Genomic DNA, 25,587 nt, shown 5'->3' on the forward strand with positions numbered 1-25,587 from the left:
ATTTATTTCCCATCCTATGGCACACAAATGTCTCATCAATAAGTTCAGTGTTTTTGCTGCTACTTGCTCACTTGATCCAATCAGAATAGTGTCATCAGTGTAATGGACCAGTGTGATATCTTCCAGGAGCAAAAACCGATCAAGGTCTCTCTGAATAAGATTATGACACAAAGCTGGAGAGTTGATACACCCCTGAGGTAAGACAGTAAAGGTATATTGCTGTCTTTGCCCACTGAAGGCAAATTGCTTCTGGTGGGCCTTATGGACAGAAATGGAGAAAAAGGATTTGCCAAGTCAATGGCTGCACACCAGGTACTAGGAGATGTGTTAATTTTCTCAAGGAATGAAACCACATCTGGTACAGCAGCTGCAATTAGAGTCACCACTTGATTAAGCTTACAGTAATCCACTGCCATTCTCCATGATCCATCTGTCTTCTGCATAGGCCACATGGGAGAATTGAATGGGGATGTGGTGGCAAGCACCGCCCCTGCATCTTTCACGTCCTTGATGGTGGCACTAATCTCCTCAGTACCTCCAGGTATGGGATACAGTTTTTGATTTACTATTTTTTAGAGGCAGCTCTAATGGCTTCCGTTTGACCTTTCCCACCATAGTAGCCCTCACCCTACCAGTCAAGGAGCCAATGTGGTGGTTCTGCCAGCTGCTAAGTATGTCAGTGCCAATTATGCATTTTGGCACTGGGGAAATGACCACAGGATGAATCCAGGAATCCACTGGACCCACTGTAAGTCAGACCTGAGATAAAATTCCATTAATTATCTGACCTCCATAAGCCCCTGCTTTAACTGGAGGACCACAATGATGCTTTGGGTCTCCTGGGATCAATGTAAGCTCAGAACCAGTGTCCAGTAGTCCCTGAAATGTCTGATCATTTCCCTTTCCCCAGTGCACAGTTACCCTGGTAAAAGGCCAGAGATCTCCTTGGGGAAGGATGGGAGAAAGATTCACTGCGTAAATTGTCAGGAATGTAGTGGGGTCTTTCCTCAAGGGGACAAGGCCTCCCCTTCATTCAAGGGGTTCTTGGTCTGTAAACTGGCTCAAGTCTAGAGATTGATTGAGGGGTTATAATTCTCTTTTTATTATTCAATTTAGTCTTTTGTTCCATTGACCTAGAAGTTTTTTGGTTGTATAAATTAAGTAGGAATGCAGTAGGCTTCCCATCAGTTTCATCTCTAGGAACACTGTGATTAATTATCCAATGCTAGAGCTCTATACAAGTCGGACTCTTCTAACTGCCACTTTGCCTCTGCTGTCCATTACGGTAGCTACGCCCACGTTGCCTTTGACAGTTCAGCGCCGCCAGTTGGCCCCTGCCAACTTAGGATCCAGTTATTTCCATTGTATTTAAATTTTGTAGTTCAGTGACTACAGTTCCCACCGTTAGATCTGACATACAGAGACGAGCAATTAGAGGGCTCTTCAAAGATACAAGTGCTGCCCTCACAAATCTGTTTCGCAAGGCATTGGTCAAGGGTATATCTTCTGGACCCTCCCAGCTGGGATGACTAGCTCTAAAGTGACTGATTCACTCTACCATCCCAATCTCCTTAGTCTTTGGATCCCTTCCTCTACATTAACCAAGGGAGATAAATCATTTCCAGCTCACTCACAGTGTGCCATCTTTTAATCCTTATTTCAACTAACCAAGCAAATAATCTATTAGAACCTTTTTTTTTTAACTCCCTGAGCTGCAACATTAAATGCAGAGTCCCTACTTAGTGGGCCCAAATCAAGAAATTCAGCCTGATCCAACTTTGTTCCTTCCATCATAATCTTATACCCTTAATATCCATCCCCATGCCTGTTCTCTAGATTTCTGTTTATGTAAATTAGAGAACTCAAAACAGTTCTCTGAGTGTAGCATACCTCCTTATAGGTCACACCTTCAACCTCACCTCTAGGGGCCCACCAGTACTTTAGTGTAGTTATACATCTAGAAGCAAAGAGAGGTGTTTGGAGGGGCTCCTGAGAAGAGTCAACATTGTCTTGCCTGGCAACTGCCTCAGAGGAGGCCATCACTGTTGCCTCACATATCACAGGCTTTATTTCCTCAGACAAAGTTGGAAAAACTGATGGCAGCATGGATCAGGGAGGGTACGTTGCCCTCACTGGGTGTAGGGAAGCTGTTCCAATCAATACCCTCACTTTAACTGTAGACACCTGGTGAGTCTGGTACATGCCTCTTTTGTTGTAGGTTAGCCAATTGTATGATAAGAGCTTGTGTCTGTTTTTCTACAATTTCAGCTCTTTCTCTATAGGAGATAACTGTCTCTCACTCAAGGCAATCTTAGCAGATTTCAGGCTCAGTATTTGCTTCAGAAGCCAGGAGACAGAATCCCTGAGTTCATCATTTTCTTTTATCACTTTGTCCACTGAACTTAGGAGGAACCAACCAGTTTCATTATGTTCCTTGGTTCTCCACATATGGTCCAAGGTATCGTGTATAGAGTCCCTAAACTTGCCTCTCACAAGTGGTGATTCAGGAGTGTCAAATGTATTTATTTTGCATAACTCTCTAAACAGTTCATGCCAGGTACTATCAGTGTTCTTTATACTACTAGAAGTAGAGTCCTTAGCATTTGTGGGTCTAATCATATTAAGCAGCCAACTCCAGAAACCCCAAAATCAATTAAAGAACTCCATCCTTAATATTCGGTTCTTCTAGACCCCCAATCCTGGTACCAAAATCTGAATTAGGGTTCTCTAAAGGGACAGAACTAATAAGATGGACACACACACATGCACACACACACATATCCTATAAATTTATAGATATAGTATATTTTTATATATATCTATAGTATAAAGAGTAGTTTATGAAATATTAACACGATCACAAGATCCCACAATAGTCTTATCTGCAAGCTTAGGAGCAAGGAAAGCTAGTCTGACACCCAAAAACAGAGGAACTTGGAGGCCGATGTTTCAGGGTAGGAAACATCCAGCACAGGAAAAAGATGTAGGCTGGGAGGCTAAGGCTAAGCCTGTCTCTCCTTTTCATGTTCTTCTGCCTGCTTTATATTTGTTGGCAGCTGATTAGATTGTGCCCAGCAGATGAAGGGTGGATCTGCCTTCCCCAGCCCACTGACTCAAATGTTAATCTCTTTTGGCAACACCCTCACAGACACACGCAGGATTAATACTTTGTGTCCTTCAATCCAATCAAGTGACATTTAGTATTAACCATCACAAGTCTACCGCTTGTCAACCTGAACCAATATACATCTCCTAATATCATACGCAGCCTTCAAATAAAGAGAGTAATAAGGCCATACTTATGCCTAACATAATACAATTATCCTTTGTACAACCAGAAGCGCACCAATCCCCAAGCCAAATACTATTACATAAAGTTAACAATACTTAAATGTTGATAGGAAGTCAATAAATCTTATGTCACATGATGAAGGAAAAGGAAATAAAGACATTTTGTTTGTACAAGTGCATACATGCCCAAACATGTTTTTAGCAAAAGAAGGAGGAAATACTCATCACAATTACAGTCCCCATTTCTGCAACTGGTCACATGGTAGTAGCTGGTATTGATGACTACCTTTTTCTACTACCCATTCTGTATTCTCTTTGCCTTCAGCAAGCACCTCATCTGGTAGTGGTTTTACTCCTGGTGGAGTGACCCCATCCTTCATTCCTGAGGGGTCTGGGCCATTTTTAGTGCTGCCTAGATTGGGCTGTTATAGTTTCCTGTTGACCTCAATCACAGGGCATGGTAATACTAACAGACGCCTTAATGGATCTCCTGTATTCCATGTATACTCTTCCTTACCTCCATTGTGGAACAGTAGACTGATTTCTTCTTGGCAGTCCGGGACAGTCACCACAGCCAACACTAACTCCCTTGTTAGCCTGTTGACTTAAAGGTAGGAGGATCCCAAAGTGTCCAGGTGGCAATCTTAAGTTCCAGTTTAATGGAATCATTTTGTCTCCTGGTGGGAGCGTTCCTCCCTCTGGAACTAAGACCTCTAGGCCAGCAGAACGTAATGTCGCAGGAACAGGAAGCAAAAATTTTGCTAGTGGATCCCTAGGGGTGAAGGTGAGTGGTACCACTTCCGCTTCCACCCTCTGATTCCTGGACCCATGAATCCTGGCTATGGGAGAAACAGCACCATATATTGGATGCTGATTCAGAGCATACATGGCCTTCTGGAGAATTTTGCCCCAGACTTGCAAAGTATTGTCACCTAGTTGGCATTGTAATTGTGACTTCAAAAGGCCATTCCACCGTTCTGTAAATCCAGCTGCTTCAGGACAATGGGGAACATGGTAAGACCAGTGAATTCCATGAGCATGAGCCCACTGCTGCACTTACTCAGCCGTACAGTGAGTGCCTTGGTTAGAGTCAATGTTGTGTGGAATACCGTGGCATTCTGTGAGTCCATGGATAGTAGTCTTGGCAGAAGCATTGTGTGCAGCATAGGCAAACCCATATCTTGAGTATATGTCTATTCCAGGGAGGACAAACCTCTTCCCTTTCCATGATGGAAGAGGTCCAATATAATTAACCTGCCACCAGGTAGCTAGCTGATCACCCCGAGGAATGGCATGCCCGAGCGAGGGCTCAGTGTTGGTCTCTTCTGCTGGCAAATTGTGTACTCGGCAGTAGCCATAGTCACGTCAGCCTTGGTAAGTGGAAGTCCATGTTGCTGAGCCCAGGCATCACCTCCATTACTGCCACCATGGCTACTATGTTCATGAGCCCATTGGGCGATGACACGGGTGGCTGCGGATAGAGGCCGAATGGTGTCCACAGAACGGGTCATCCTATGGACTTGATTATTAATATCCTCCTCTGCTGAGGTTACCCATTGGTGAGCATTCACAGGGGATACAAATGCCTTCACAGTTTTTGACCACTTAAAGAGGTCCATGCCCAGAGCTCTTCCCCAAATTTCTTTGTCACCAATTTTGTAATGATGCTTCTTCCAAGTCCCTGACCATCCAACCAAACCATTGGCTACAGCTCATGAATCTGTATAATCACACATCTAGCCATTTCTCTTTCTAAGCAAAGCACACAGCCTGATGCACTGCTCCAAGTTCTGGCCACTGAGAAGATGTTCCTTCACTGCTGTTCTTCAGGGATGTCCTAGAAAGGGACTGTAGTGCTGTAGCTGTGCACTTGCCGGTGGTGCCTGCATATGGTGCAGAACCATCTGTGAACCAGGACCTAGTCTTAATCTTCCACTGTCAAGTGATCACAGGGACTCCCCCTGAGGCCATTGGTGCAGGCTGGGGAAGACAAGGCAGGGTGTCAGAGGGGAGACACGGGCATTTGAGCCACTCCTCATGTAAATTACTTCTGCCTTCCGCACCTGCTCGAACCCAATCACATATATACCACTTCCATTCGATTATGGAATGCTGCTGTGCATGACCCACTTTATGGCTAAGTGGGTCAGAAAGCACCCAGTTCATGATGGTCATCTCAGGTGACTTGATGACCCATAGTCAAAAGTTCAATTTCCACCAAAGCCCCTTTAACAGGCCAAGAGCTGTCTCTCAAAAGGAGAGTAGTTACCTGCAAAAGATGACAGGGCTTTGCTCCAAAGTCCTGGAGGCCTCCACCGTGATTCACCTATGGGGTCCTGCCAAAGGCTCTCACAGCATCCCTCTCTGCCCCTCACACCTCAAGCACCATTGAATCTGCTGGGTCCTATGGTCCAAGTGGCAGAACAGCTTGCCCAGTAGCACGGACCTGCTGCAGAGCCTTCTCCTGTTCTGGACCATACTTAAAACTGGCAGCCTTTCAGGTCACTTGATAAATGGGCTGGAGTAACACACCCAAATGAGGAATGTGTTGCCTCCAACATCCAAATAGGTCCACTAGACGTTGTGCTTATTTCTTGGTTATAGAAAGGGCCAAAGGCAGCAACTAGTCTTTCACCTTAACAGGAATGTGTTGACAGGCCCCACATCACTGGACCCCTAGAAATTTTACAGAGGTAGAAGATCCCTGAATTTGGTCAGATTTATTTCCCATCCTCTGGCACACAAATCTCTCACCAATAAGTCCAGTGTTTTTGCTACTTCTTGCTCACTTGATCCAATCAGAATAATGTCATCAACGTAATGGAGCAGTGTGGTATCTTGCAGGAGCAAAAAGTGATCAAGGTCTCTCTGAATAAGATTATGACACAAAGCTGGAGAGTTGATACACCCCTGAGGTAAGACAGTAAAGGTATGTTGCTGTCTTTGCCCACTGAAGGCAAATTGCTTCTGGTGGGCCTTATGGACAGAAATGGAGAAAAAGGATTTGTCAAGTCAATGGCTGCAAACCAGGTACTAGGAGATGTGTTAATTTTCTCAAGGAATGAAACCACATCTGGTACAGCAGCTGCAATTAGAGTCACCACTTGATTAAGCTTACAGTAATCCACTGCCATTCTCCATGATCCATCTGTCTTCTGCATAGGCCACATGGGAGAATTGAATGGGGATGTGGTGGCAAGCACCGCCCCTGCATCTTTCACGTCCTTGATGGTGGCACTAATCTCAGTACCTCCAGGTATGGGATTTAGTTTTTGATTTAGTACTTTTTAGAGGCAGCTCTAATGGCTTCCGTTTGACCTTTCCCACCATAGTAGCCCTCACCCTACCAGTCAAGGAGCCAATGTGGTGGTTCTGCCAGCTGCTAAGTATGTCAGTGCCAATTATGCATTTTGGCACTGGGGAAATGACCACAGGATGAATCCAGGAATCCACTGGACCCACTGTAAGTCAGACCTGAGACAAAATTCCATTAATTATCTGACCTCCATAAGCCTGTACTTTAACTGGAGGACCACAATGATGCTTTGGGTCTCCTGGGATCAGTGTCAGCTCAGAACCAGTGTCCAGTAGTCCCTGAAATGTCTGATCATTTCCTTTTCCGCAATGCACAGTTACCCTGGTAAAAGGCCAGAGATCTCCTTGGGGAAGGATGGGAGAAAGATTCACTGCGTAAATTGTCAGGAATGTAGTGGGGTCTTTCCTCAAGGGGACAAGGCCTCCCCTTCATTCAAGGGGTTCTTGGTCTGTAAACTGGCTCAAGTCTGGAAATTGATTGAGGGGTCATCATTCTGTTTTTATTATTCAATTTCGTCTTTTGTCCATTTGACCTAGAAGTTTTTTGGTTGTATAAATTAAGTAGGAATGCAGTAGGCTTCCTATCAGTTTCATCTTTAGGAATACTGTGATTAATTAGCCAATGCCAGAGATCTATACAAGTCAGACTCTTCTGATTGCCACTTTGCCTCTGCTGTCCATTATGGTAGCTATGCCCACGTTGCCTTTGACAGTTGAGTGCCACCACTTGGCCCCTGCCAACTTAGGATCCAGTTATTTCCATTATATTTAAATTTTGTAGTTGAGTGCAGTTCCCGCTGTTAGATCTGACATATAGAGTCGAGCAATTAGAGGGCTCTTCAAAGATACAAGTGCTGCCCTCACAAATCTGTTTCGCAAGGCATTGGTCAAGGGTATATCTTCTGGACCCTCCCAGCTGGGATGACTAGCTCTAAAGTGACTGATTCACTCTACCATCCCAATCTCCTTAGTCTTTGGATCCCTTCCTCTACATTAACCAAGGGAGATAAATCATTTCCAGCTCACTCACAGTGTGCCATCTTTTAATCCTTATTTCAACTGACCAAGCAAATAACCTACTAGAACCTTTTTTAACTCCCTGAGCTGCAACATTAAATGCAGAGTCCCTACTTAGTGGGCCCAAATCAAGAAATTCAGCCTGATCCAACTTTGTTCCTTCCACCATAATCTCATACCCTTAATATCCATCCCCATGCCTGTTCTTCAGATTTCTGTATATTTGAATTAAAGAACTCAAAACAGTTCTCTTTTGAGTGTAGCCTGCCTCCTCATAGGTCACACTCTCAACCTCACCTCTAGGGGCCCACCAGTACTTTAGTGTAGTTATACGTCTAGAAGCAAAGAGAGGTGTTTGGAGGGGCTCCTGAGAAGAATCAACATTGTCTTGCCTGGCAACTGCCTCAGGGGAAGCCATCACTGTTGCCTCACATATCACAGGCTTTATTTCTTCAGACAAAGTTGGAAAGGCTGATGGCAGCATGGGTCAGGGAGTAGATGTTGCCACTACTAGGGATGGGGAAGCTGTTCTTTCTGGCAAAAAAGCTTCATCAGAATTTACAAACTCAGTGTCCCCAGCTTCATCAGGGTGCTTCTACACACCCCCATTCCAAGTTTCAGGGTCCCATTCTTTTCCAGTCAGTGCCCTCACTTTAACAGTAGACACCTGGCAAGGCTGTGCATGTATCTTCCATTGCAGGTCAGACACTCGCATGATAAGAGCTTGTGTCTGTTTTTCCACAACTTCAGCGCTCTCTCTACAGGAGGTAAGACTCATTCAGGGCAATCTTAGCAGTTTTGAGCCTCAGTATCTTCTTCTGAGGCTGAGAGACAGAATCCTTGAGTTCATCATTTTCTTTCATCACTTTGTCCACTGCACTTAGGAGCAACTGACCAGCTTCATTATGTTCCTTGGTTCTCCACATATGGTCCAAGGTATTATGTATAGAGTCACTAAACTCCTTGCTTCCCACAAGCAGTGAATCAGGAGTGTCAAATGCATTTATTTTGCATAACTCTCTAAACAGTTCACACCAGGGACTATCAGTGTTCTCTATACTATTAGAATTAGAGTTTTTAACATTTTTGGGTCTAATCACATTAAGCAGCCAACTCCAGAAACCCCAAAACCAATGAAAGAACTCCATCCTTAATATTCTGTTCCTCTGGACCCCATTCCTGGTACCAAAATCTGAATTAGGGTTCTCTAGGGGGACAGAGCTAATAGAATATATATATATATATATATATATATATATATATATATATATATATATATATGTGTGTGTGTGTGTGTGTGTGTATGTATATATACACATATGTTTCCTATATATAGTATTCATATAATATATACTATATATAAACTAATAGGATATATATTTTTTATATATTATATATGTATTAAACTAATAGGGTATATACATAAAATATATACCACATATAAACTAATTGTATATATACTTTATATCCTACTACTTTATATATACAGTATATCTTTTAATTATATATAAATATTAAATATATGTAAAATACTTTATAGTGAATGTTTATATATATAAAGGGGAGTTTATTAAGTATTAATTTACATAATCAGAAGTTCCCACAATAGACTGGGCATGGTAGCTCACGCCTGTAATCCCAGCAGTATGGGAGGCCAAGGCAGGCAGATCACTTGAGGTCAGGAGTTCGAGATGAGCCTGGCCAACATCGTGAAACCTCATCCCTACCAAAAATACAAAAATTGGCTGGGTGTGGTGGCACAAGCCTGTAATCTCATCTACTCGGGAGGCTGAGGCAGGAGAATCTCTTGAGCCCAGGAGGCGGAGGTTGCAGTGAGCCGAGATCATGCCACTGCACTCCAGCCTGGGCAACAGAGCCAGACTCTGTCTCAAAAAAAAAAAAAAAAAAAAAGATCCCACAGTAGGCTGTCTGCAAGCTGAGGAGCAAGGAAGCCAGTCTGAGTCCCAAAACTGAAGAACTTGGAGGCCAATGTTCCAGGGCAGGAAGCATCCAGCACAGGAAAAAGATGTAGGCTGGGAGGCTAAGGCTAAGCCTGTCTCTCCTTTTCACATTTTTCTGCATGCTTTATATTTTCTGGCAGCTGATTAGATTGTGCCCACCAGATGAAGGGTGGATCTGCCTTCCCCAGTCCACTGACTCAAATGTTAATCTCTTTTGGCAACATCCTCACAGACCCACCCAGGGTTAATACTTTGTGTCCTTCAATCTAATCAAGTTGACACTCAGTATTAACCATCACACATATGTTGTAGTTTTGCAAAATGTGACAGCAAGGGAAAATATAGCTATTTAAAGAAACACAGTAATGCTGTCATTTAGAAAATAAACTGATTGGAGTCCCTGGATCATAGTTTGGCTTCAACTCTCTCAAGTTTACAAGAGCGTTGTCTGGGAAAATTAATCAACAAGGTTAGAAATGAGTTCTGGGAAACTTGGCTCACTATAGTCCAGGAACCAGGCCGAACTACAGCATGGGCCAGGTACTGAATAAATGGCAGGAGTATAGTTAGGGCAGTAGGTGGCTCTAAATTTTCTGTTTTTGTTTCCCTGGTGTATGTCACAGCAGTTTTCTGTGGGGTGAAGTGAGTATCCTCAACCAAGGAGCTGGGCATGGAGAAAATGAGAGGAACCTCATTAATACATGGCAAGGATGACTTATTCTGGCTTTCTGTCCTGGTTGAAAAGATGAGACTGCAGAGACTTTTATGAAGATACTCCCAGTTTGTCTGTCTTTTGAGTCACACTGCTCCATTATGGCCATTTACCTTTTACATGTGGTACACAACCAGTGTTCTAGGATTTTTGTTCATAGTTCTCCTGGTAACGATCCATTTATTTCTCCCTGTGCTGGACCTCCTGTTGCTTGTGTCTCGTGTTTTTCTCTTTATTTTCTCACGTACTGGTGGCACATATTCTCCATTGACTATTTGAGAAAGGGTTTGTGGTAGTTAGAATTTTTTTTTAGTGCTTGCATGTAAGAAAGTTTTTTTATCCACAGGCTGATTGATAGCTTGGCTGAATACGAACAGGACCTCTAGGTTAGAAATATCTTTCCTTTCGAATCTTGAAAACATTGCTTCACTGCCTTCAAATATTTAATCAGTTTTCCACCAAATTTACAATAGAATTATCATTTTATCCTGTAATTTTTTTGTTTGTTTGTAGGTGTTACAGTTCGAGTGCCTCAAACAACCACATATGTTGTAAACAATGGACTAACCCTGGGATCAACAGGACCTCAGCTCACAGTGCATCACCGACCACCACAAGTGCATACTGTAAGTGTTGATGCTTGGTTTTGCAAAATTCTCAACTGTAGAGGTATAAAATATTATTGTATTTGGCATTTTTCTTTAAAGTGGTTATATCCAAGGGAAGTGTTAGGTCTTCCTGCTTTTTCAGAAGTTTATTTCTAAAAATTGATCTTACCATTATGAACAAATAGTTCCTAGGGATGATGATCATTTAGAATCATTGAGTTTGCTTGTGGTGTACAGTGTACAAAAACAGGCCCACAGTTGGGGTATGTGAAGTGAAATATAGACCATTTCTAATTCATAGTTAAATTAAAAAGGACATTTTTCATTTTTCCATGTGTTAATTTTATTCTTTCGTTCTAAACTATGCCACGTCTAACTGCTACATTGTCATCAATTAATTGTTCTAAAGAATCCAATGATGTTGGGAATTCATTAGTTAAGAGGTAACAGAGATAACCAAAGATTTCTCCTTAGATTTAGCCTCCAAAACAATGTCACATTATCCTGTGACACAATTTTGTCAGTGTTTGACTGGTATGAAATATCATTATAATGATGATGATGTTCCAGTGTTAGAAAAGTCAATAGGACTTCCTAAAGTTAGAGTCATGTTTTTTCATCATCTGGCCTTAACCTACCTTTCCAGATTTTTCTTCATGTACCCTATGTCCAAGAAAAAGTTAATACTTGTTCTTGTCCATACGTCCCCTCACTTTACTGTCCACATGCCTTTGCTCATGCTTTATTTTTGGCTGAAAGGTACATGATTATTTCTGCATCTCTGGATCCTCCTTCACAGTTCAGTTTAAATATCACCTTTTTCGTGTAAATTGGCCAAGAATATAGTACACATTTAGTGTTAATGTGCTTATTTATAAGAATATGCTACTTACTGTCTTATATTGCAAAATAACTTAAAAATGAAAGTATATTTGTATTCTCCAATTTTATATGATCTTGGTTGCCATACATGATATTTAAAAACGTTACATCATACTGAAATGATAATCTGTAACATAGATAATTCAATCATAAATTATTTTGTTAGAAATAGATCATTATTTATTTCCGTGTTCCTCAAAATGATGTTCCGTCAGCAGGGGCTTTTTATTTCCTAAGAAAAACTCAAAATATTTTAGGTCTAGGAAGTATAGTAGGAATAACCTCAGCATCATTGTTTGTAGCATGATTCATTACAAAACCCCAAATAGAACTTGCCAAATTTGATATGGTATTTGGTATTTCCTAGAATTCTTGATATAAAATGATACCTCTATGTATGTTCTCTAAGGTGTTTTAATTCTAACATTCTAAAATAGTTCTTTTTGCAATCATCATTAATCAGTGTGACCTGTTTCTTCAGGAGCCCCCACGCCCTGTGCACCCAGCACCCTTACCAGAAGCTCCACAACCACAGCGTCTGCCCCCAGAAGCTGCCAGCACATCTCTGCCTCAGAAGCCACACTTGAAGTTAGCACGAGTTCAGAGTCAAAATGGCATAGTACTGTCATGGAGTGTCCTGGAGGTGGATCGAAGCTGTGCCACTGTTGATAGCTACCATCTCTATGCTTACCATGAGGAACCCAGTGCCACTGTGCCCTCACAATGGAAAAAGATTGGGGAAGTCAAGGCACTTCCCTTGCCCATGGCATGTACTCTCACCCAGTTTGTATCTGGTAGCAAATACTACTTTGCAGTACGAGCCAAGGATATTTATGGACGTTTTGGGCCTTTCTGTGATCCTCAGTCAACAGATGTGATCTCTTCTACCCAGAGCAGTTAAACCTTGGAGCCTTTATATTTTCCTCTTTTAAAATTTCCACCTTTTGGTCTTGTTTTTAATCTTGTGCATGATACCCCATGTAAAATCCACCTTGTGCAAGATTTCTTGGACAGATGTGTGTATACACTACATTTGTTTATAACCAGAAGCAAAATAAACTCAGCCCACAAAGCTAGAATCTTTTCCTGGACAGTTTAGGCTTTGGGGTTTGGAAATGTAAATGTGTACCTTGCTTTAGTTTTGAGGCTGGGGAATATGTGTGGGTGTTTATGTGTGTTTTTCCTTATGTAGGTGTTATTGCATTGGAGTCTCCCATTTTTATTCTCAAATTTACCTCTTAAAGTACGAAGTAAGTAGATCAAAGGATTTGAGATGTGTAACTGGCATGATTCTGCTTTTGAAGGATCTATAGTATCATTTTAGTTAAGTGGGTCAAACAGAATCAAAACAAAACCCAAAGAAATAAATAAAAAACAAAATGGCTAAATAGTTTAAAATAGGTTAATTCGAACACAGGAAAGGATCTATTTGTTGTTTCTTTTGTCTGGTCTCCTGAGTTGTTAATTAGGTGAAAAAAGATCTGCAATGGCCCCCTCCCTTTCCTAATCTGGCTTTTACATTTATTTTGTGCCTTAAAGATTAACTACAAAGATAAACATGGCCAAAAATAAATAAATAATTATGGCCATATGTCCGTTGTTGCTTACTCTTCCCTTGCAGCCTTTTACCCTTGATTTCTCCTTCATCTCTACCAAATATAGCACAACTCCTCAAGTAATTTTTTTTTTTTTTAGATGGAGTTTTGCTCTTGTTGCCCAGGCTAGAGTGCGGTGGCACAATCTTGGCTCACTGCAACCTCTGCCTCCTGGGTTCAAGCAATTCTTCTGTCTCAGCCCCAGAGTAGCTGGGATTACAGGCACCTGTCACCATGCCCGGCTAATTTTTGTATTTTTAGTAGAGGTGGGGTTTCACCATGTTGGCCAGGCTGGTCTCGAACTCCTGACCTCAGGTGATCCACCCGCCTCAGCCTCCCAGAGTGCTGCAATTACAGTTGTGAGCCACTGTATCCAGCCTACTCAAGTGATTTTTAAACCAAGGTGTGTGTGTGTACATGGATGTGTATGTACACACACACACAGGTGCATGCATAGTCTCATCTTAGCTGGGCATGGTGGCGACAATCACATTTAACTCCAAAAATTTGACATGCTATTTTCTTCTAAAACTATAGATGCTTTTATTTTTGGTCACTATTTAACTTTGTGTAAAGTGGACCAAGAGAAAACCATATTGTGGAAGACAGTTTTTCACACATTTTAGTATCCGTGTTGCACACTGTGTTAGAGATTATGAAAACCATTCTAGTTCAGTTTATCACCCAAAGCTATCACCCAACACTAACTCCTTAGTATTCTTTCAAAGGAAGCAAATAGTAAGATTACAATATAGAATGAGCTAAAATATCAAGGGGAAAGCTTCATTTCCTCTTTATTCTCTTATCGTCCTTCCCGTTTTAACCTTTTAACTTTGTTTTGATGGTGCCAAGTTGAGTCTGATGTACCCATTGTTAGCTTTGGATAGAATTTAAAGTATATCCCAGAATTAGCTGGGCATGTTGGTGCATGCCTGTAATCCCAGCTACTCAGGAGGCAAGGCTGGAGAATCGCTTGAACCCGGGAGGCGGAGGTTGCTGTGAGCTGAGATTGCGCCATTGCACTCCATCCTGGGAGACAAGAGCGAAACTCTGTCTCAAAAAAAAGAATTTAAAGTATATCCTTTGAGGTCATTTTATGTAACAATTAGATATAACCTCCTGTGTATCTCTCTGTTCCTCTTCAAAGTTATTAAAATTCAGCTTAGGTCATGGATTTTTAATATGAGGGCCAGCTGTACTGGTGTCAGGTAGGTGTTTTGGGTGTAGATAATTTAGGACTGGAGGGCTGAGTTAAATTTTAGGAGGAGAATGTGGTTGAGAATATTTTGAAAGGAATTTATGGAGTTTGTGAAATAACTTCGAAGTCCTCTTCCTTTACAATATTTGAATTCATATTTGTACCTTCTCAAAATAGTCATTCATTTTTCCTAGAATTACAGGAGGGAGCTCTTTTACTAATGTTGTTTTGTTTGCAACTTTTGATGGCTTATAATAGGAAGTATTCTAGTTCTAAAGAAAACTCTTTAGAGACTTTTGACTGGTCAGTATACTGAGATGTGAGATTTGATTCATGATGAAGAAAGCCTATAGATTGCCAAAAAATTAATTCTCCAAACCACCTTTCACTCTCAGAAAATGAGACCACAAAGGAGTATGCTATAAATCAAATTTGCCAACCAATTATGTAGATATTACTCATTCTAGGACTAATGATGATGGTAAAGAAGTTGCCAGTGTTATGGCAATGAAAATTTCAGAAAGGAGGAGTTGATGATCTTCTAGATGTATATGAACACCTGTCTATATCTGCATGTATATGTTTTGACCTGCAGTGGTTGCAATGTTGGTATGTGTTCAAGATTATTCCTGTCTACAAAACTGAAGGCCCATGTTCAAATTGTTCTTTATTGGGTGTTTTTATGGTCACGTGGTAACAATTTTCTTACCTAACCTACAAAAGGTTCTCTTGATGAACATTTTTATTTATATTTACTAATCTTTTTTAAAAAAAGCTTTCGTAGCATTATATAATCAGATGAAGAAAGCCCAGTAGAATAAAAAAAAAATTCATTAGCCTAGCCTATATTATGTTTTCTGTCAAAGGAAAACAAATTCTCAAATAGTAATTCTAAAAATATTTACTAAAGTAAAATAACTACTTAAAATGTTTTATTCCAGTTGGAAGGAAGGTACAGGGAGAAATCGCAATTATTTAGGGGAGAAGTATATTTATTATAAGATGGTGTCCTCAAATTAGCCTACCATGGCACGTAGGGGCAGCAGCTATATTAGATTTACTAGAGGTGCTAAGTTAGAACACTAGGCTTTTATTGAGGCAGGTTTTAATATTGATAGATGCTTTTTGTTTGGTTTGTTTCTTCTGGCAGAGAATGGAGGACTTAAGTAGAAGTAGCTACTGATAACAGGCTTTCTAGTAGCAGTTTCCACTCCACGGTTACCTTTTTAGTTTCATAGTATCTTTTCACAAAGTATTACAAATAAGCTAGATTCTCCCAGTTTGGGAATGCAAGTTTGCTACATTTTTAGCCTGGCAATATTTGTGTAGGTATTGCCTTATTGGAAATTCTGGAAACCTGATACTGCAACCTGCAATGTAGGATGTTTGTATGGCATTTAAAGGTAACGGTGATGTTTATTATTCTATACTTTGCATTCTGTGAGAGTAATTTTCACTCTGTCTTAAGTGTGAGTAAGCCTCTTCTAAAAATCTTGTTCTTGCCAAGAAATTTATAAATCACATACGAAGACGTCTGTTGCTAACAGTTAACTTTATGAGGTAACTATATCCTTCTATTTCTCTGGACTCATTTTTAAAAAATATGCCGAATACTGCATACTGTTTAAGGTAGTATATAAGTTTATGAGAGAAGTGGAGAGCTTTCTTCCTTGAAAAGTCGGTATTTGTTGAGATATCATTTGCCTCACAGAGAGGTGTTCCCCACTCCCATCCCCATTGCCAGATAATAAATATTTTGAAAAAAGTGACCTAAAACAGCTGAAATCTTAGGTGCATCTGTCTGCAGACCTCCTTAAGCAGGCTGTATCTTACAGTTCCCTTACTGCACTGGGTAAGTGTTAACTTAGTTTTTGTTGTTTGCTCTTTTGCTTTAAATATTCTCCAAATTACCATTTATGCAACATGGTTAGGGTTAATACTGCATGGTATTTATTTATCTTGTTTCATGAACTTTCCAGTACTGTACAAGGTCAACAAAGTAATGCCTGTGGTATCCTCATCTCTCACTTTTTTACTCTGTGATTTTAGCACAGTAAGGTACTGCAAAGACCTTCCTTCCAAATGTTCTCCTTGACTTTATTTCTTGGGCCAATTCAGTATCCTCAACATCCTAAGATTTTGTTGTTTTATCACTGACCTGTGGTTGGCCTGTTTTATTCTAATTTCCAGAAAAGTCAAGTCCCAGTATTTGCAATATCAAATAACTCTAAAACCGATGTGTGATTCTACCTTCCTTACTATTTTTACTGGGCAAATGCCCTATTTTTTAAATTATTATTATTTTTAACTTTTGGGACACACAAAAATCAGCAACTCTCATGAAGCGTTTGTTAGTGTGGCAGACTTGTCTAATTCCTGAAACTCATTCATCCCCTTGAGCCAGCCAATGGGGAGGAATAGGATAATGCAAACACATGTTTTGTTTTCTCATTTTCAAATAATTTACCATGTTAAACTTTTGTTTTTTATTTGTAGAGTCAGCTAAGTACCCATATTTAAATGCCGTCTTTATTATTTTTTTGAGGTCTTTGTTTTTGTCTGTTTTTGTTTTGTTTTGTTTTGTAAATAAGGTAACTGGGCAATCAAACACCTTTTGGGGATTCTGGCTTTAGTATTTTATCAGCCATTTTAAAATTAAATATAAAAATCCTTTGTAAGAAACTTGCATCCTAATTTTTCTTTATTGCAATTGAAAGTGTAAATAATAAGACAATGTAAGACCTTCCTAATGTCTAATACAAACTGGGCTCCAGCAAGTGGCCCTATTTTTATTAGGGTTTTGAAGGTGTGTGTGTGTGTGCGTGTGTGTGTGTGTTTTTCTTTTTTAAATGTATAGTAGAGTGGTGTCTGTATAAGTGTTACCTGTAGTGGGGTTTTGTCCAGCAAGCCTGAAATTTATACTTTGAAATAAAACTACTGGGTTTTTAACATTCTGAGTACTCTGATTAATTCTGGTTATTCACCCTTGTGGCTTTTTTTCTTCCTTTCTTAAGAATCTTCCACCTTGTTTAGAATCACCCATTACATACTGTATGGTATGGCTTATTTCATCTACTTGGCAATTCCATGGCACTCAGATCACATGTAACTCTCCAGTTTCGAAAGAAAGTTGCTATGCAGGGTTGCTGCCAGATTGTATAGGTGCTTTTAGCTTATAGGAGGCAACAGTAAGCTTTACTATATTGTATGCCTAACCTACATCACAAAAAGACTCAACTTATGCCTGTTAATGACCAGAAAAATCACTAACTACAATCACCAACTACTACTAGAGGTTCCTTTGAAAACGAAGCTCCAGCATCCCCTAGGGTTTTGTCATTAGGCATATTCATCCAGGGAAAGGGGAAAGAGCATAGGAGGAGTACAGATTCTTATGGGCGAGGCCTGGAAGTGGCACTCGTCTCAGGTTCCAATGGCTACAATTGTCATGTGGCACAACTATCTGAGGGACACTGGGAGATGTGGTCTGTGTGAGCAGGCGTGAAAGGAGAACATGAATTCTGGTGAATGAAGGAGCTGTTTCTTCCATACCCTCTTGTGTATTAGCATGTATGCTGAAGCTTAGTGTTATTTATATATATATGTAACATTTCTTCTACAGTGCTCTACCTTATAGTGAGTGCTTACTGTAAAAACAACAAAGTCAGTGGGAAATGAAAGTGACAAATTAATATATTTTATTGCATAATTCTGATGGGAAAAACATAGCTAAAATAGTGCCTTTGGTATCCTATTTACAGCCTTCTAGTCCGTCATCTCCCTCCTTCATTTTATATCAAGTTTCAAAATCGGTTTCATGGTAATAAAATCAAAGTTGTAGACCTCTGGCATGCCCTGATGTAGAGTTTTGTTGAAACGGTCCCAGCGAAAAACAGGGAGGCCACCTTGTACTGTGGGACCACTTATGGCATAGGATGTGTACTGAGATGCTAGGTAGATATCTGCCACCTGGAAAGAGGGAGGAGGAGGACATTTTAGAAAATCATCGTTCAGCAAAAAATTAAATCCATGGCCTTCCCCACTCTCCCACTACCAAAGTCACAATATTAGCTTTTTTTTTGAGTCGGAGTTTCGCTCTTGTTGCCCAGACTGGAGTACAGTGGCACAATCTCAGCTCATTGCAACCTCTGCCTCCCAGGTTCAAGCAATTCTCCTGCCTCAGCCTCCCAAGTAGCTAGGATTACATGGATGGGCCACCACACCCAGGTAATTTTTATATTTTTAGTAGAGATGGGGTTTTGCCTTGTTGGCCAAACTGGTCTCAAACTCCTGATCTCAGGTGATCCGCCTGCCTCAGCCTCCCAAAGTGCTGGGATTACAGGCATGAGCCACCGCGCCAGGCCGCCTTCTTTAAAACAAAATTTTCTTGCCATTTTTCACATTGTCTTTATATGATACAGTCTTCTGTATACATTTGGCATTAAATGTCAGTTGACTAGAAGTGTGTGAAATGAACAATGTAGCCAAAAGCGAGATATGAAGTCAGATTACTCATATTCAGAATTCTAGCTCCAAAGCTTATTTAAAAATCACTTAACCCCTCTATGAATCAGTGTTCTCCTTTGTAAAATGGGCTGATAACCCTACTTCATAGAGTTGGCATGAGGATTAATGCAAGCAATGCTCAAAGTAATGCCTAGAATAGATGAAGTCCTCAGAAAAAGTTGTTATTAATCAGGGTGGTAACAAGAGTCTGAAAGTAGACAGAGCTCACTGTCAAAAATTGAGGGCCGTGGTTCTCAAAAACACCTAACAACTGGCTAGCAGCGGGTCTTAATCTTAGAGGGGAAAGAGAATCGCTTCTTATTTTCCCCATATTCAAAATGACTCTAAAGAGATAAATTACATTTTTAAAGAATATCCTTCAACAGAAACTTTCTGATAAGAACAATTGCAGGCCTCTGTCTCCAGAAGTGAGATTTGGTAGAGGGAAGCTTGGCTTGAGTTCTCCCAGGCAAGGCAGCAGAGGTGATTTTCTTTGTGTATTCTGTGATAGATACAAACTTCACACATTGACTGAATGTTTGCAAATGCCATTTTAAAAAAGGAATACAAAAACATTCATTGGGGTTTCATCTGTGCCAGCTTCTCTACGTCTACCTTTTTTTTTTTTTTTAAATGTTAACATTGAGAGTCATTACGGCTAAAGCTTTGCCTTCATCACATAGCTAAAAAGAAGGTTGAGCTGGAACTTAGGATACTTTAAAGCATTTCCTGTTTAGGTATTAGGCTGATAGAGAATCATGTGTAACTGGGGTCAGCATTCCTATAATTTTTTGAGCCAAAGACAGAATACACAGTTTACCCTGACAGGTTTCTTCCAGAATTTAGGACAGCTGATGAAATGAAAAGACACACACCCAAGCCAAGAGTGCAAAAGGATGTAGTAGCATGATTCCGCCAACCAAATGCCTCATACCCTCAGACGTCCCAAATCCAGTGGTGAGCAGGTAAATTTTTAACAACAATCTTTCTTTGTGAGGAAAAAAGTTCCTGATTTCCATAATGTAAATACTTTCACTGACTGGTTTGAAGCTAACTGACTGGTTTGAAGCTAACATGTCAACTAACAATTGGTTCCTGCATGTCTATAAGCTGGCTTTAGCACACCACTGCAAACCTACTTATTACTTATATTTTCAGATACATTACAGCACTTATCAATTCTAACTGTGAAAAACCTCTGTGCTTTAGGCATCTTGTCCAAACTTGCTCCTTCAGCTAAATTTGACTCATGTTTAACATGGAATCACACTGCTTGAATAATATGTTCTTTGGACTTTGGGCCAGTCTGGTAAAACATAAGACAACAATAACATCATTATGGTTGTATACATTTACAAATAACTCACTAAGTGCTGTTGTAAACATTTTACAGAGATTAAAGCCTTATTCTTCAGAACAACATATGAGGTAAGTACTGTTATATCCATTTTACAGATGAGGAAACAGAAACATGACAGAATTATGTGATTTATTACTAAATGGCAGAGCAGGGACTTGAAGTTAGATAATAGGACCTACCACCAGAATCTCTGAAAAAGCTGATTCCTGGGTTGAGTTTATGGTTAGAGACATCGCTTCCTGCCATTAAAAACCTGTGCAACTTTGCCTTTGGAGAGGCCTGTGTGCTGGTGGGAATTAAATTCAAAAGCCAATAGCATGTTACCTTTGTGTCATAACAACCTCCAGGACTTGGGTTAGGTGAGTTCAGGTCCTCACGGCAGCAGATGGTATTACAGGGGTCACCTCTACTGTAAGGATCCTTCTTATAATCTAGGAAACAGAAATGGGGAAGAGAGTGATTATTGGCTATTCGGAGACACACTTCTCCACAGTAAGGTTTTGGGGCCTGTTAAAGCCTAGCTAATCAGAGAGCGTACTCCCACAGGCCTCCTCAGCCCAGCCTGCTTCCAGATAGAGACATCTCCCTTGGCTTGTGAGGAAGGAGTAAGTCCTTGGCCCCAGGCCCAGCCTGCCCTCAAGAACCTTACACAGTGAAAAATGGATGGGAGAGAGAACCAGATAAACGTGCATCAGCTGTTTCCAACAAAAGAAATACAAATTTGACTTTGATGCTGTTCATACAAAAAAAAATGAGGTATTTATGAACAATTTTTTGTTTTATTAGCTGCTGTTATCCTTGGAAGGAAACTTGTGTTTGGAGAAAAATTTTAAAGGACCCTGTATGAGTTATTCCTTCTGTGTTTTACAGATGATTTTTTTTTTCAATTAAAAAATGTATAGACTCTTCTCTTTCATTTTGTAAAGGAGGCCAAAGCTCTATTTATTGAGTATAAAATGTACAATATTAGTTAAATACTTAAATAACTTCTTATAATTCCTTCTAGTACAGAGATGATAAACTTACATGGATTCTCTATCCATAGGGAAGAAAAGGAGTTTTGAAGAATGATTCTTGAGAAATATGCTACGTACTGTTGTATCGCATGATATATTTCATGGATGCCATATCAGTCACTTTCCCTTGGTCACGCCGGAAAATTTTGGCTCGTGGAGCTAAATCATAAGAGTAGTCCAAGCCCAGCTTCTGAACTAACAGTGGATAGCCACTCCAGTTGTAGATTTTTTCATGGAAAGGAACATTGTAGGAGGGCCAATATCCTGATTTGGAATGGAAGGGAAGTAAGGGAGGGATTGACAGGGAAGGAGACAGAAAAGGAGAGAGAGCAAAAGAAATGTTATCCATGTTCATTTATTTTGAAAATGGGCACAGGCATTTAATTACAAAATAATGTACAGAAAATAAAGCTTTGCATGTGAACCCTGGCAGCCAAACAGCCTTTTAAATTTCCTAAATCAGCACAGCTCTAGGTTATTTCATTAGGGGAAGAAGAGCATCAGAATTCTCTGGTTTTCACCCAAAATTCTTAATCTCTAAGCCAAAAAATAACCATATTCTCTATAGAGCAAAATAAAGTATAATGCAGGGTGGTCTGGGGAGCTCATCTAAGTGGATTTAGTTACTGAAATGCCAAGAAATGGTTGTTCACAGTGTGGCCCTATAAAGGAAGATGTCAAATGGTAATCATGAAGTAGTGGAAGAACATAGCACTGGGAATAGAAAGCCTGAATTCTAGGCTCAGGGCTTAAGAATCAGGTCTTAGGCAGGCAACTTCATTTGTTTTGTTTCTGTTTCTTTTTTTTTTGAAAGACGTCAATGGGGAGGGAGAGGAGAAGTCCATAATGTAAAGGGATTGGGGATGATCTTTTAGGTTACATTAGGCTTTTAATTCCTTTGACTCTAAACATTTATAAAGGCTCAGCTTCATTCAAAGCTTCATAGTGTGTGAAGGCCACATAGCCTACTAGTCACTGAGCACCAAATATGTGACACAGCTCTCTCTTGTAAAAGCAGAATTTCAGAAACATCCTGGATGACACTGGCCTGGGTTACTGCCTACAGAACAGTCAAGGAATGTCTCCACCATGCAGGGTTCTCTCCCACCTCCACATTCTCTCCTGGCCCTTGTCAGCCTTTCTCCTTTGTATTGTTGTACAGGACATCCTCTTTAGGGGTGAGGTTACCGAGACAAAAAGAAAATGATAAGACATTCAGCCTTGCTAATTCTGAGACAGAGCCAGCATCAGAAGAACTGAGATATGGATGACATTGAAATTAAAGAAGAAAAACAGATTTGTTGCTAAAACATATCTAGGTTATATAGGCTCAGGAATTAGATTGCCTGGATTTGAAGCCTGGTTCTGCCATTATTAGGTATGTGACCTTGAACAAATTGCTTATCCCCTCTGTGCCTCAGTTTCTTCATCTTCATTAACTATTCAGCATTAAGCATCTTCATAAGCATGAGCATGAAATGCATTCAGATGGAGTGCTTACAATAGTATCTAATACTTGGTAAACATTAGATTATTATGTTTCTCTTTGTGAAAACAGCTCAAATGAATAATGAAAATGTTTACTTTATACTTCACATTTCATGAAGCTTCGTGATTTAAAACAGAGCAACTTGGCCTGGTGCAGTGGCTTATGCCTGTGATCCCAGCACTTTGGGAGGCTGAGGCAGGTGGATTGCTTGAGCTCTGAAGTTCAAGACCAGGCTGGGCAATATGGCAAGACCCTGCCTCCACTAAAAATATAAAAAAATAGCCAGGCATTGGGGTGCGCACCTGTGGTCCCAGCTACTCGGGAGGCTGAGGCCCGAGAACCGCTTGAACCCGAGAGGCAAAGGTTGTAGTGAGCCGAGATCACGCAGCTGCAATCTAGCCTGGGTGACAAAGCGAGACCCTGTCTCAAAATAAATAAAGAAAATAGAGCAACTTGTTTAATCTCACAAAAACCTGATGATGTATAAGTATTACCATCCCTATTTTAAACAGAAGAAACAGAGTTTCAGAGGGGTCAATTGTCTTCCTTGGCTCACAAAACTTGACAGAATACAGGCCTTCTAACTAAAACATCCAGGGCTTCTATCACCATACCACAGTTGCTTAAATATGCTAGGAGATGTGCCCACCCCCGACCCCGACGCCCCCGCCTTTTTAATGGCTATATGATATCATGTATTTGTTTGGGCAAAACACATGTTTCTTTCTGAGCTTTTCTTTACTCACAGTAAAATGGCAACAATAACACTTATGGGGTAGTATGTTACAAACATCAAACAAGAGAACATAAGTAAAAGGCCCAGAAGAGTGTCTAGAATGCAGTAGGTACTCTGAATTTAACTCTCTGTTCTTCTCTCCTCTGGCAAAGAAAAAAAAATACAGACAGATCATCATCAACTCTTTTTAGTCTTAGGGAGTTTCAAGGGGTCTAGGAATGGGACTGCAGAGAACCAAGTCTACCATTCTGTTATCAGCAACTGTCCAAAGAAGAAAAGACTACTTTAGCAAGCATCTCTCTCTCTTGAGGCATGCTATTATTTTCAGGCTCTTAGGAGCTGGGTTCTCTGTTTTGAATTGCTCTGTGCTAAACAGTAACCACCTAATGATTTGACTTCTTGGATGGATTTTCCTAACAAGCAAAGAAGGTAGGTCCACTGCTTGGTAGCATATGAACTGCTTGGCAATGAAACTCCCACCTTAAAATTTTGTTTTATGCATAAGTCTTAGTGCATTTAGTTGGTGTGACCCATTCTCCACTGACAAGGCTCACTCTAGGCATCATTACAAAGTCAATTTGGGGACCTGGAAAACTGAGGACCAGGTCCTGATCCCTAGGGTCCACACTTTATCTCCGTTCTGTCCCTATTCATCTGCCAGCTGATCTATTGCAATAGTCTCCTAACTAGTCTCTTTTCTTCCCACCCAGTCTATTCTCCCTTGTCAGGAACTCCCAATTTCTAAAACATAAAGGCTGAACTGTCCAGTAGGATTTTTAAAGCTAACATTTTCTCTCAATAAATCTATCTATTTATCTTAATTAATTCTCATGACCATCCTGTGAAATTGTAGAGTTCCACACTCCCACATCCAGAAATTCTTGGGAGCCAGATGAGTCTCAGAATTTAGGGTTTTTCAGACTTTAGAACAACCATGGAGTGCATGGATTATATGACATTACAGTCTCTTTGGGAAACACCTCATAATCAAAGATGTTGATATTTCTGTAGCCTAATGTATACATGGTGTCTCTAAGAGGAAATAAAGACAATTTTAAAAAACAGGCTGGGCACCACAATTTGGAAGGCCGACGCAGACAGATCACCTGAGGTCAGGAGTTCAAGACCAACCTGGCCACACTGGTGAAACCCCATCTCTACTAAAAACACACAAAAAATTAGCCAGGTGTGGTGGCACATGCCTGTAGTCCCAGCTACTCAGGAGGCTGAGACAGGAGAATCGCTTGAACCCGAAAGGCAGAGGTTGCAGTGAGCCGAGATCGCACCACTGTACTCCAGCCTGGGTGACAGAGCGACACTCCATCTGAAGAAAAATAAAAATAAAAATTAAAAACCACTACAAGTTTCTTTCTGGTAGTTTTTGCTGCCAAGTGAGTTCAGATCAGGTCATTATCTTGCTACCAAGTGAGCTAGGCTACCAAATCAAAGCAAAACACGAGAAACAAAATAATAATTTGTGGTTTTACAATTTTGGAATTTTAAAATTACAAATACGGGGTTGTGGACCTATATCACGATTCAGTTTTATAGATGAGGAAAATGAGGCTTGGAGAGATTCACTAATTTGCCTGAGATTTTTAAGGAACTGAGATTTGAATCAAGGCAGTGAGCCTCCTGGCTTCAAATGTCTGGACTCCTTGCCCACCAGAAGTGCCTTCTCTGACCCCACCCACTAACAGCCACGTTCTCTTTAGGTTCACCACTGGCCTAGGGACATGAGACCTGATGACAGCTCTTCCCATCCTGAGTTCCTGCAGCTGCTTTGAGTGCTTTGCTTCCCTACTAGACTCCTGAGTCCTTCCAGGTCAGGGATTCTGTATCCTTGCTTTTCTAGTCCCTGGGCCACAGTGGCACTCCAGAAATATTTGCTGAATTGAACT

The 25,587-nt window shown here is 40.6% G+C and overlaps 2 protein-coding genes across 9 annotated transcripts in view; one reads left to right on the forward strand and one right to left on the reverse strand.

Annotated features, from left to right (window-relative positions):
* ATF7IP (activating transcription factor 7 interacting protein) overlaps positions 1-17,536 on the forward strand; it is a 116,157-nt gene extending 98,621 nt beyond the window's left edge. For all 7 annotated transcript variants that reach the window (XM_014347106.4, XM_034935409.3, XM_034935411.3 and 4 more), the window contains exons 14-15: positions 10,810-10,922; positions 12,268-17,536. In XM_014347106.4, coding sequence (XP_014202592.3) covers positions 10,810-10,922; positions 12,268-12,687 — 533 coding nt within the window. In that variant the 3' untranslated portion in view covers positions 12,688-17,536. The remainder of the gene's footprint in view (positions 1-10,809; positions 10,923-12,267) is intronic.
* Positions 17,537-18,254: 718 nt separating this feature from the next.
* The window catches only part of PLBD1 (phospholipase B domain containing 1), a 64,182-nt gene continuing 56,849 nt past the window's right edge, over positions 18,255-25,587 (reverse strand). For both annotated transcript variants that reach the window (XM_003816509.6, XM_055095430.1), the window contains 3 exons: positions 21,540-21,725; positions 20,770-20,876; positions 18,255-18,548 (listed from right to left, as the gene is read on the reverse strand). In XM_003816509.6, coding sequence (XP_003816557.1) covers positions 18,366-18,548; positions 20,770-20,876; positions 21,540-21,725 — 476 coding nt within the window. In that variant the 3' untranslated portion in view covers positions 18,255-18,365. The remainder of the gene's footprint in view (positions 18,549-20,769; positions 20,877-21,539; positions 21,726-25,587) is intronic.

This window comes from Pan paniscus, chromosome 10 (assembly GCF_029289425.2).
Source record: "Pan paniscus chromosome 10, NHGRI_mPanPan1-v2.0_pri, whole genome shotgun sequence".
Taxonomy (NCBI): domain Eukaryota; kingdom Metazoa; phylum Chordata; class Mammalia; order Primates; family Hominidae; genus Pan; species Pan paniscus.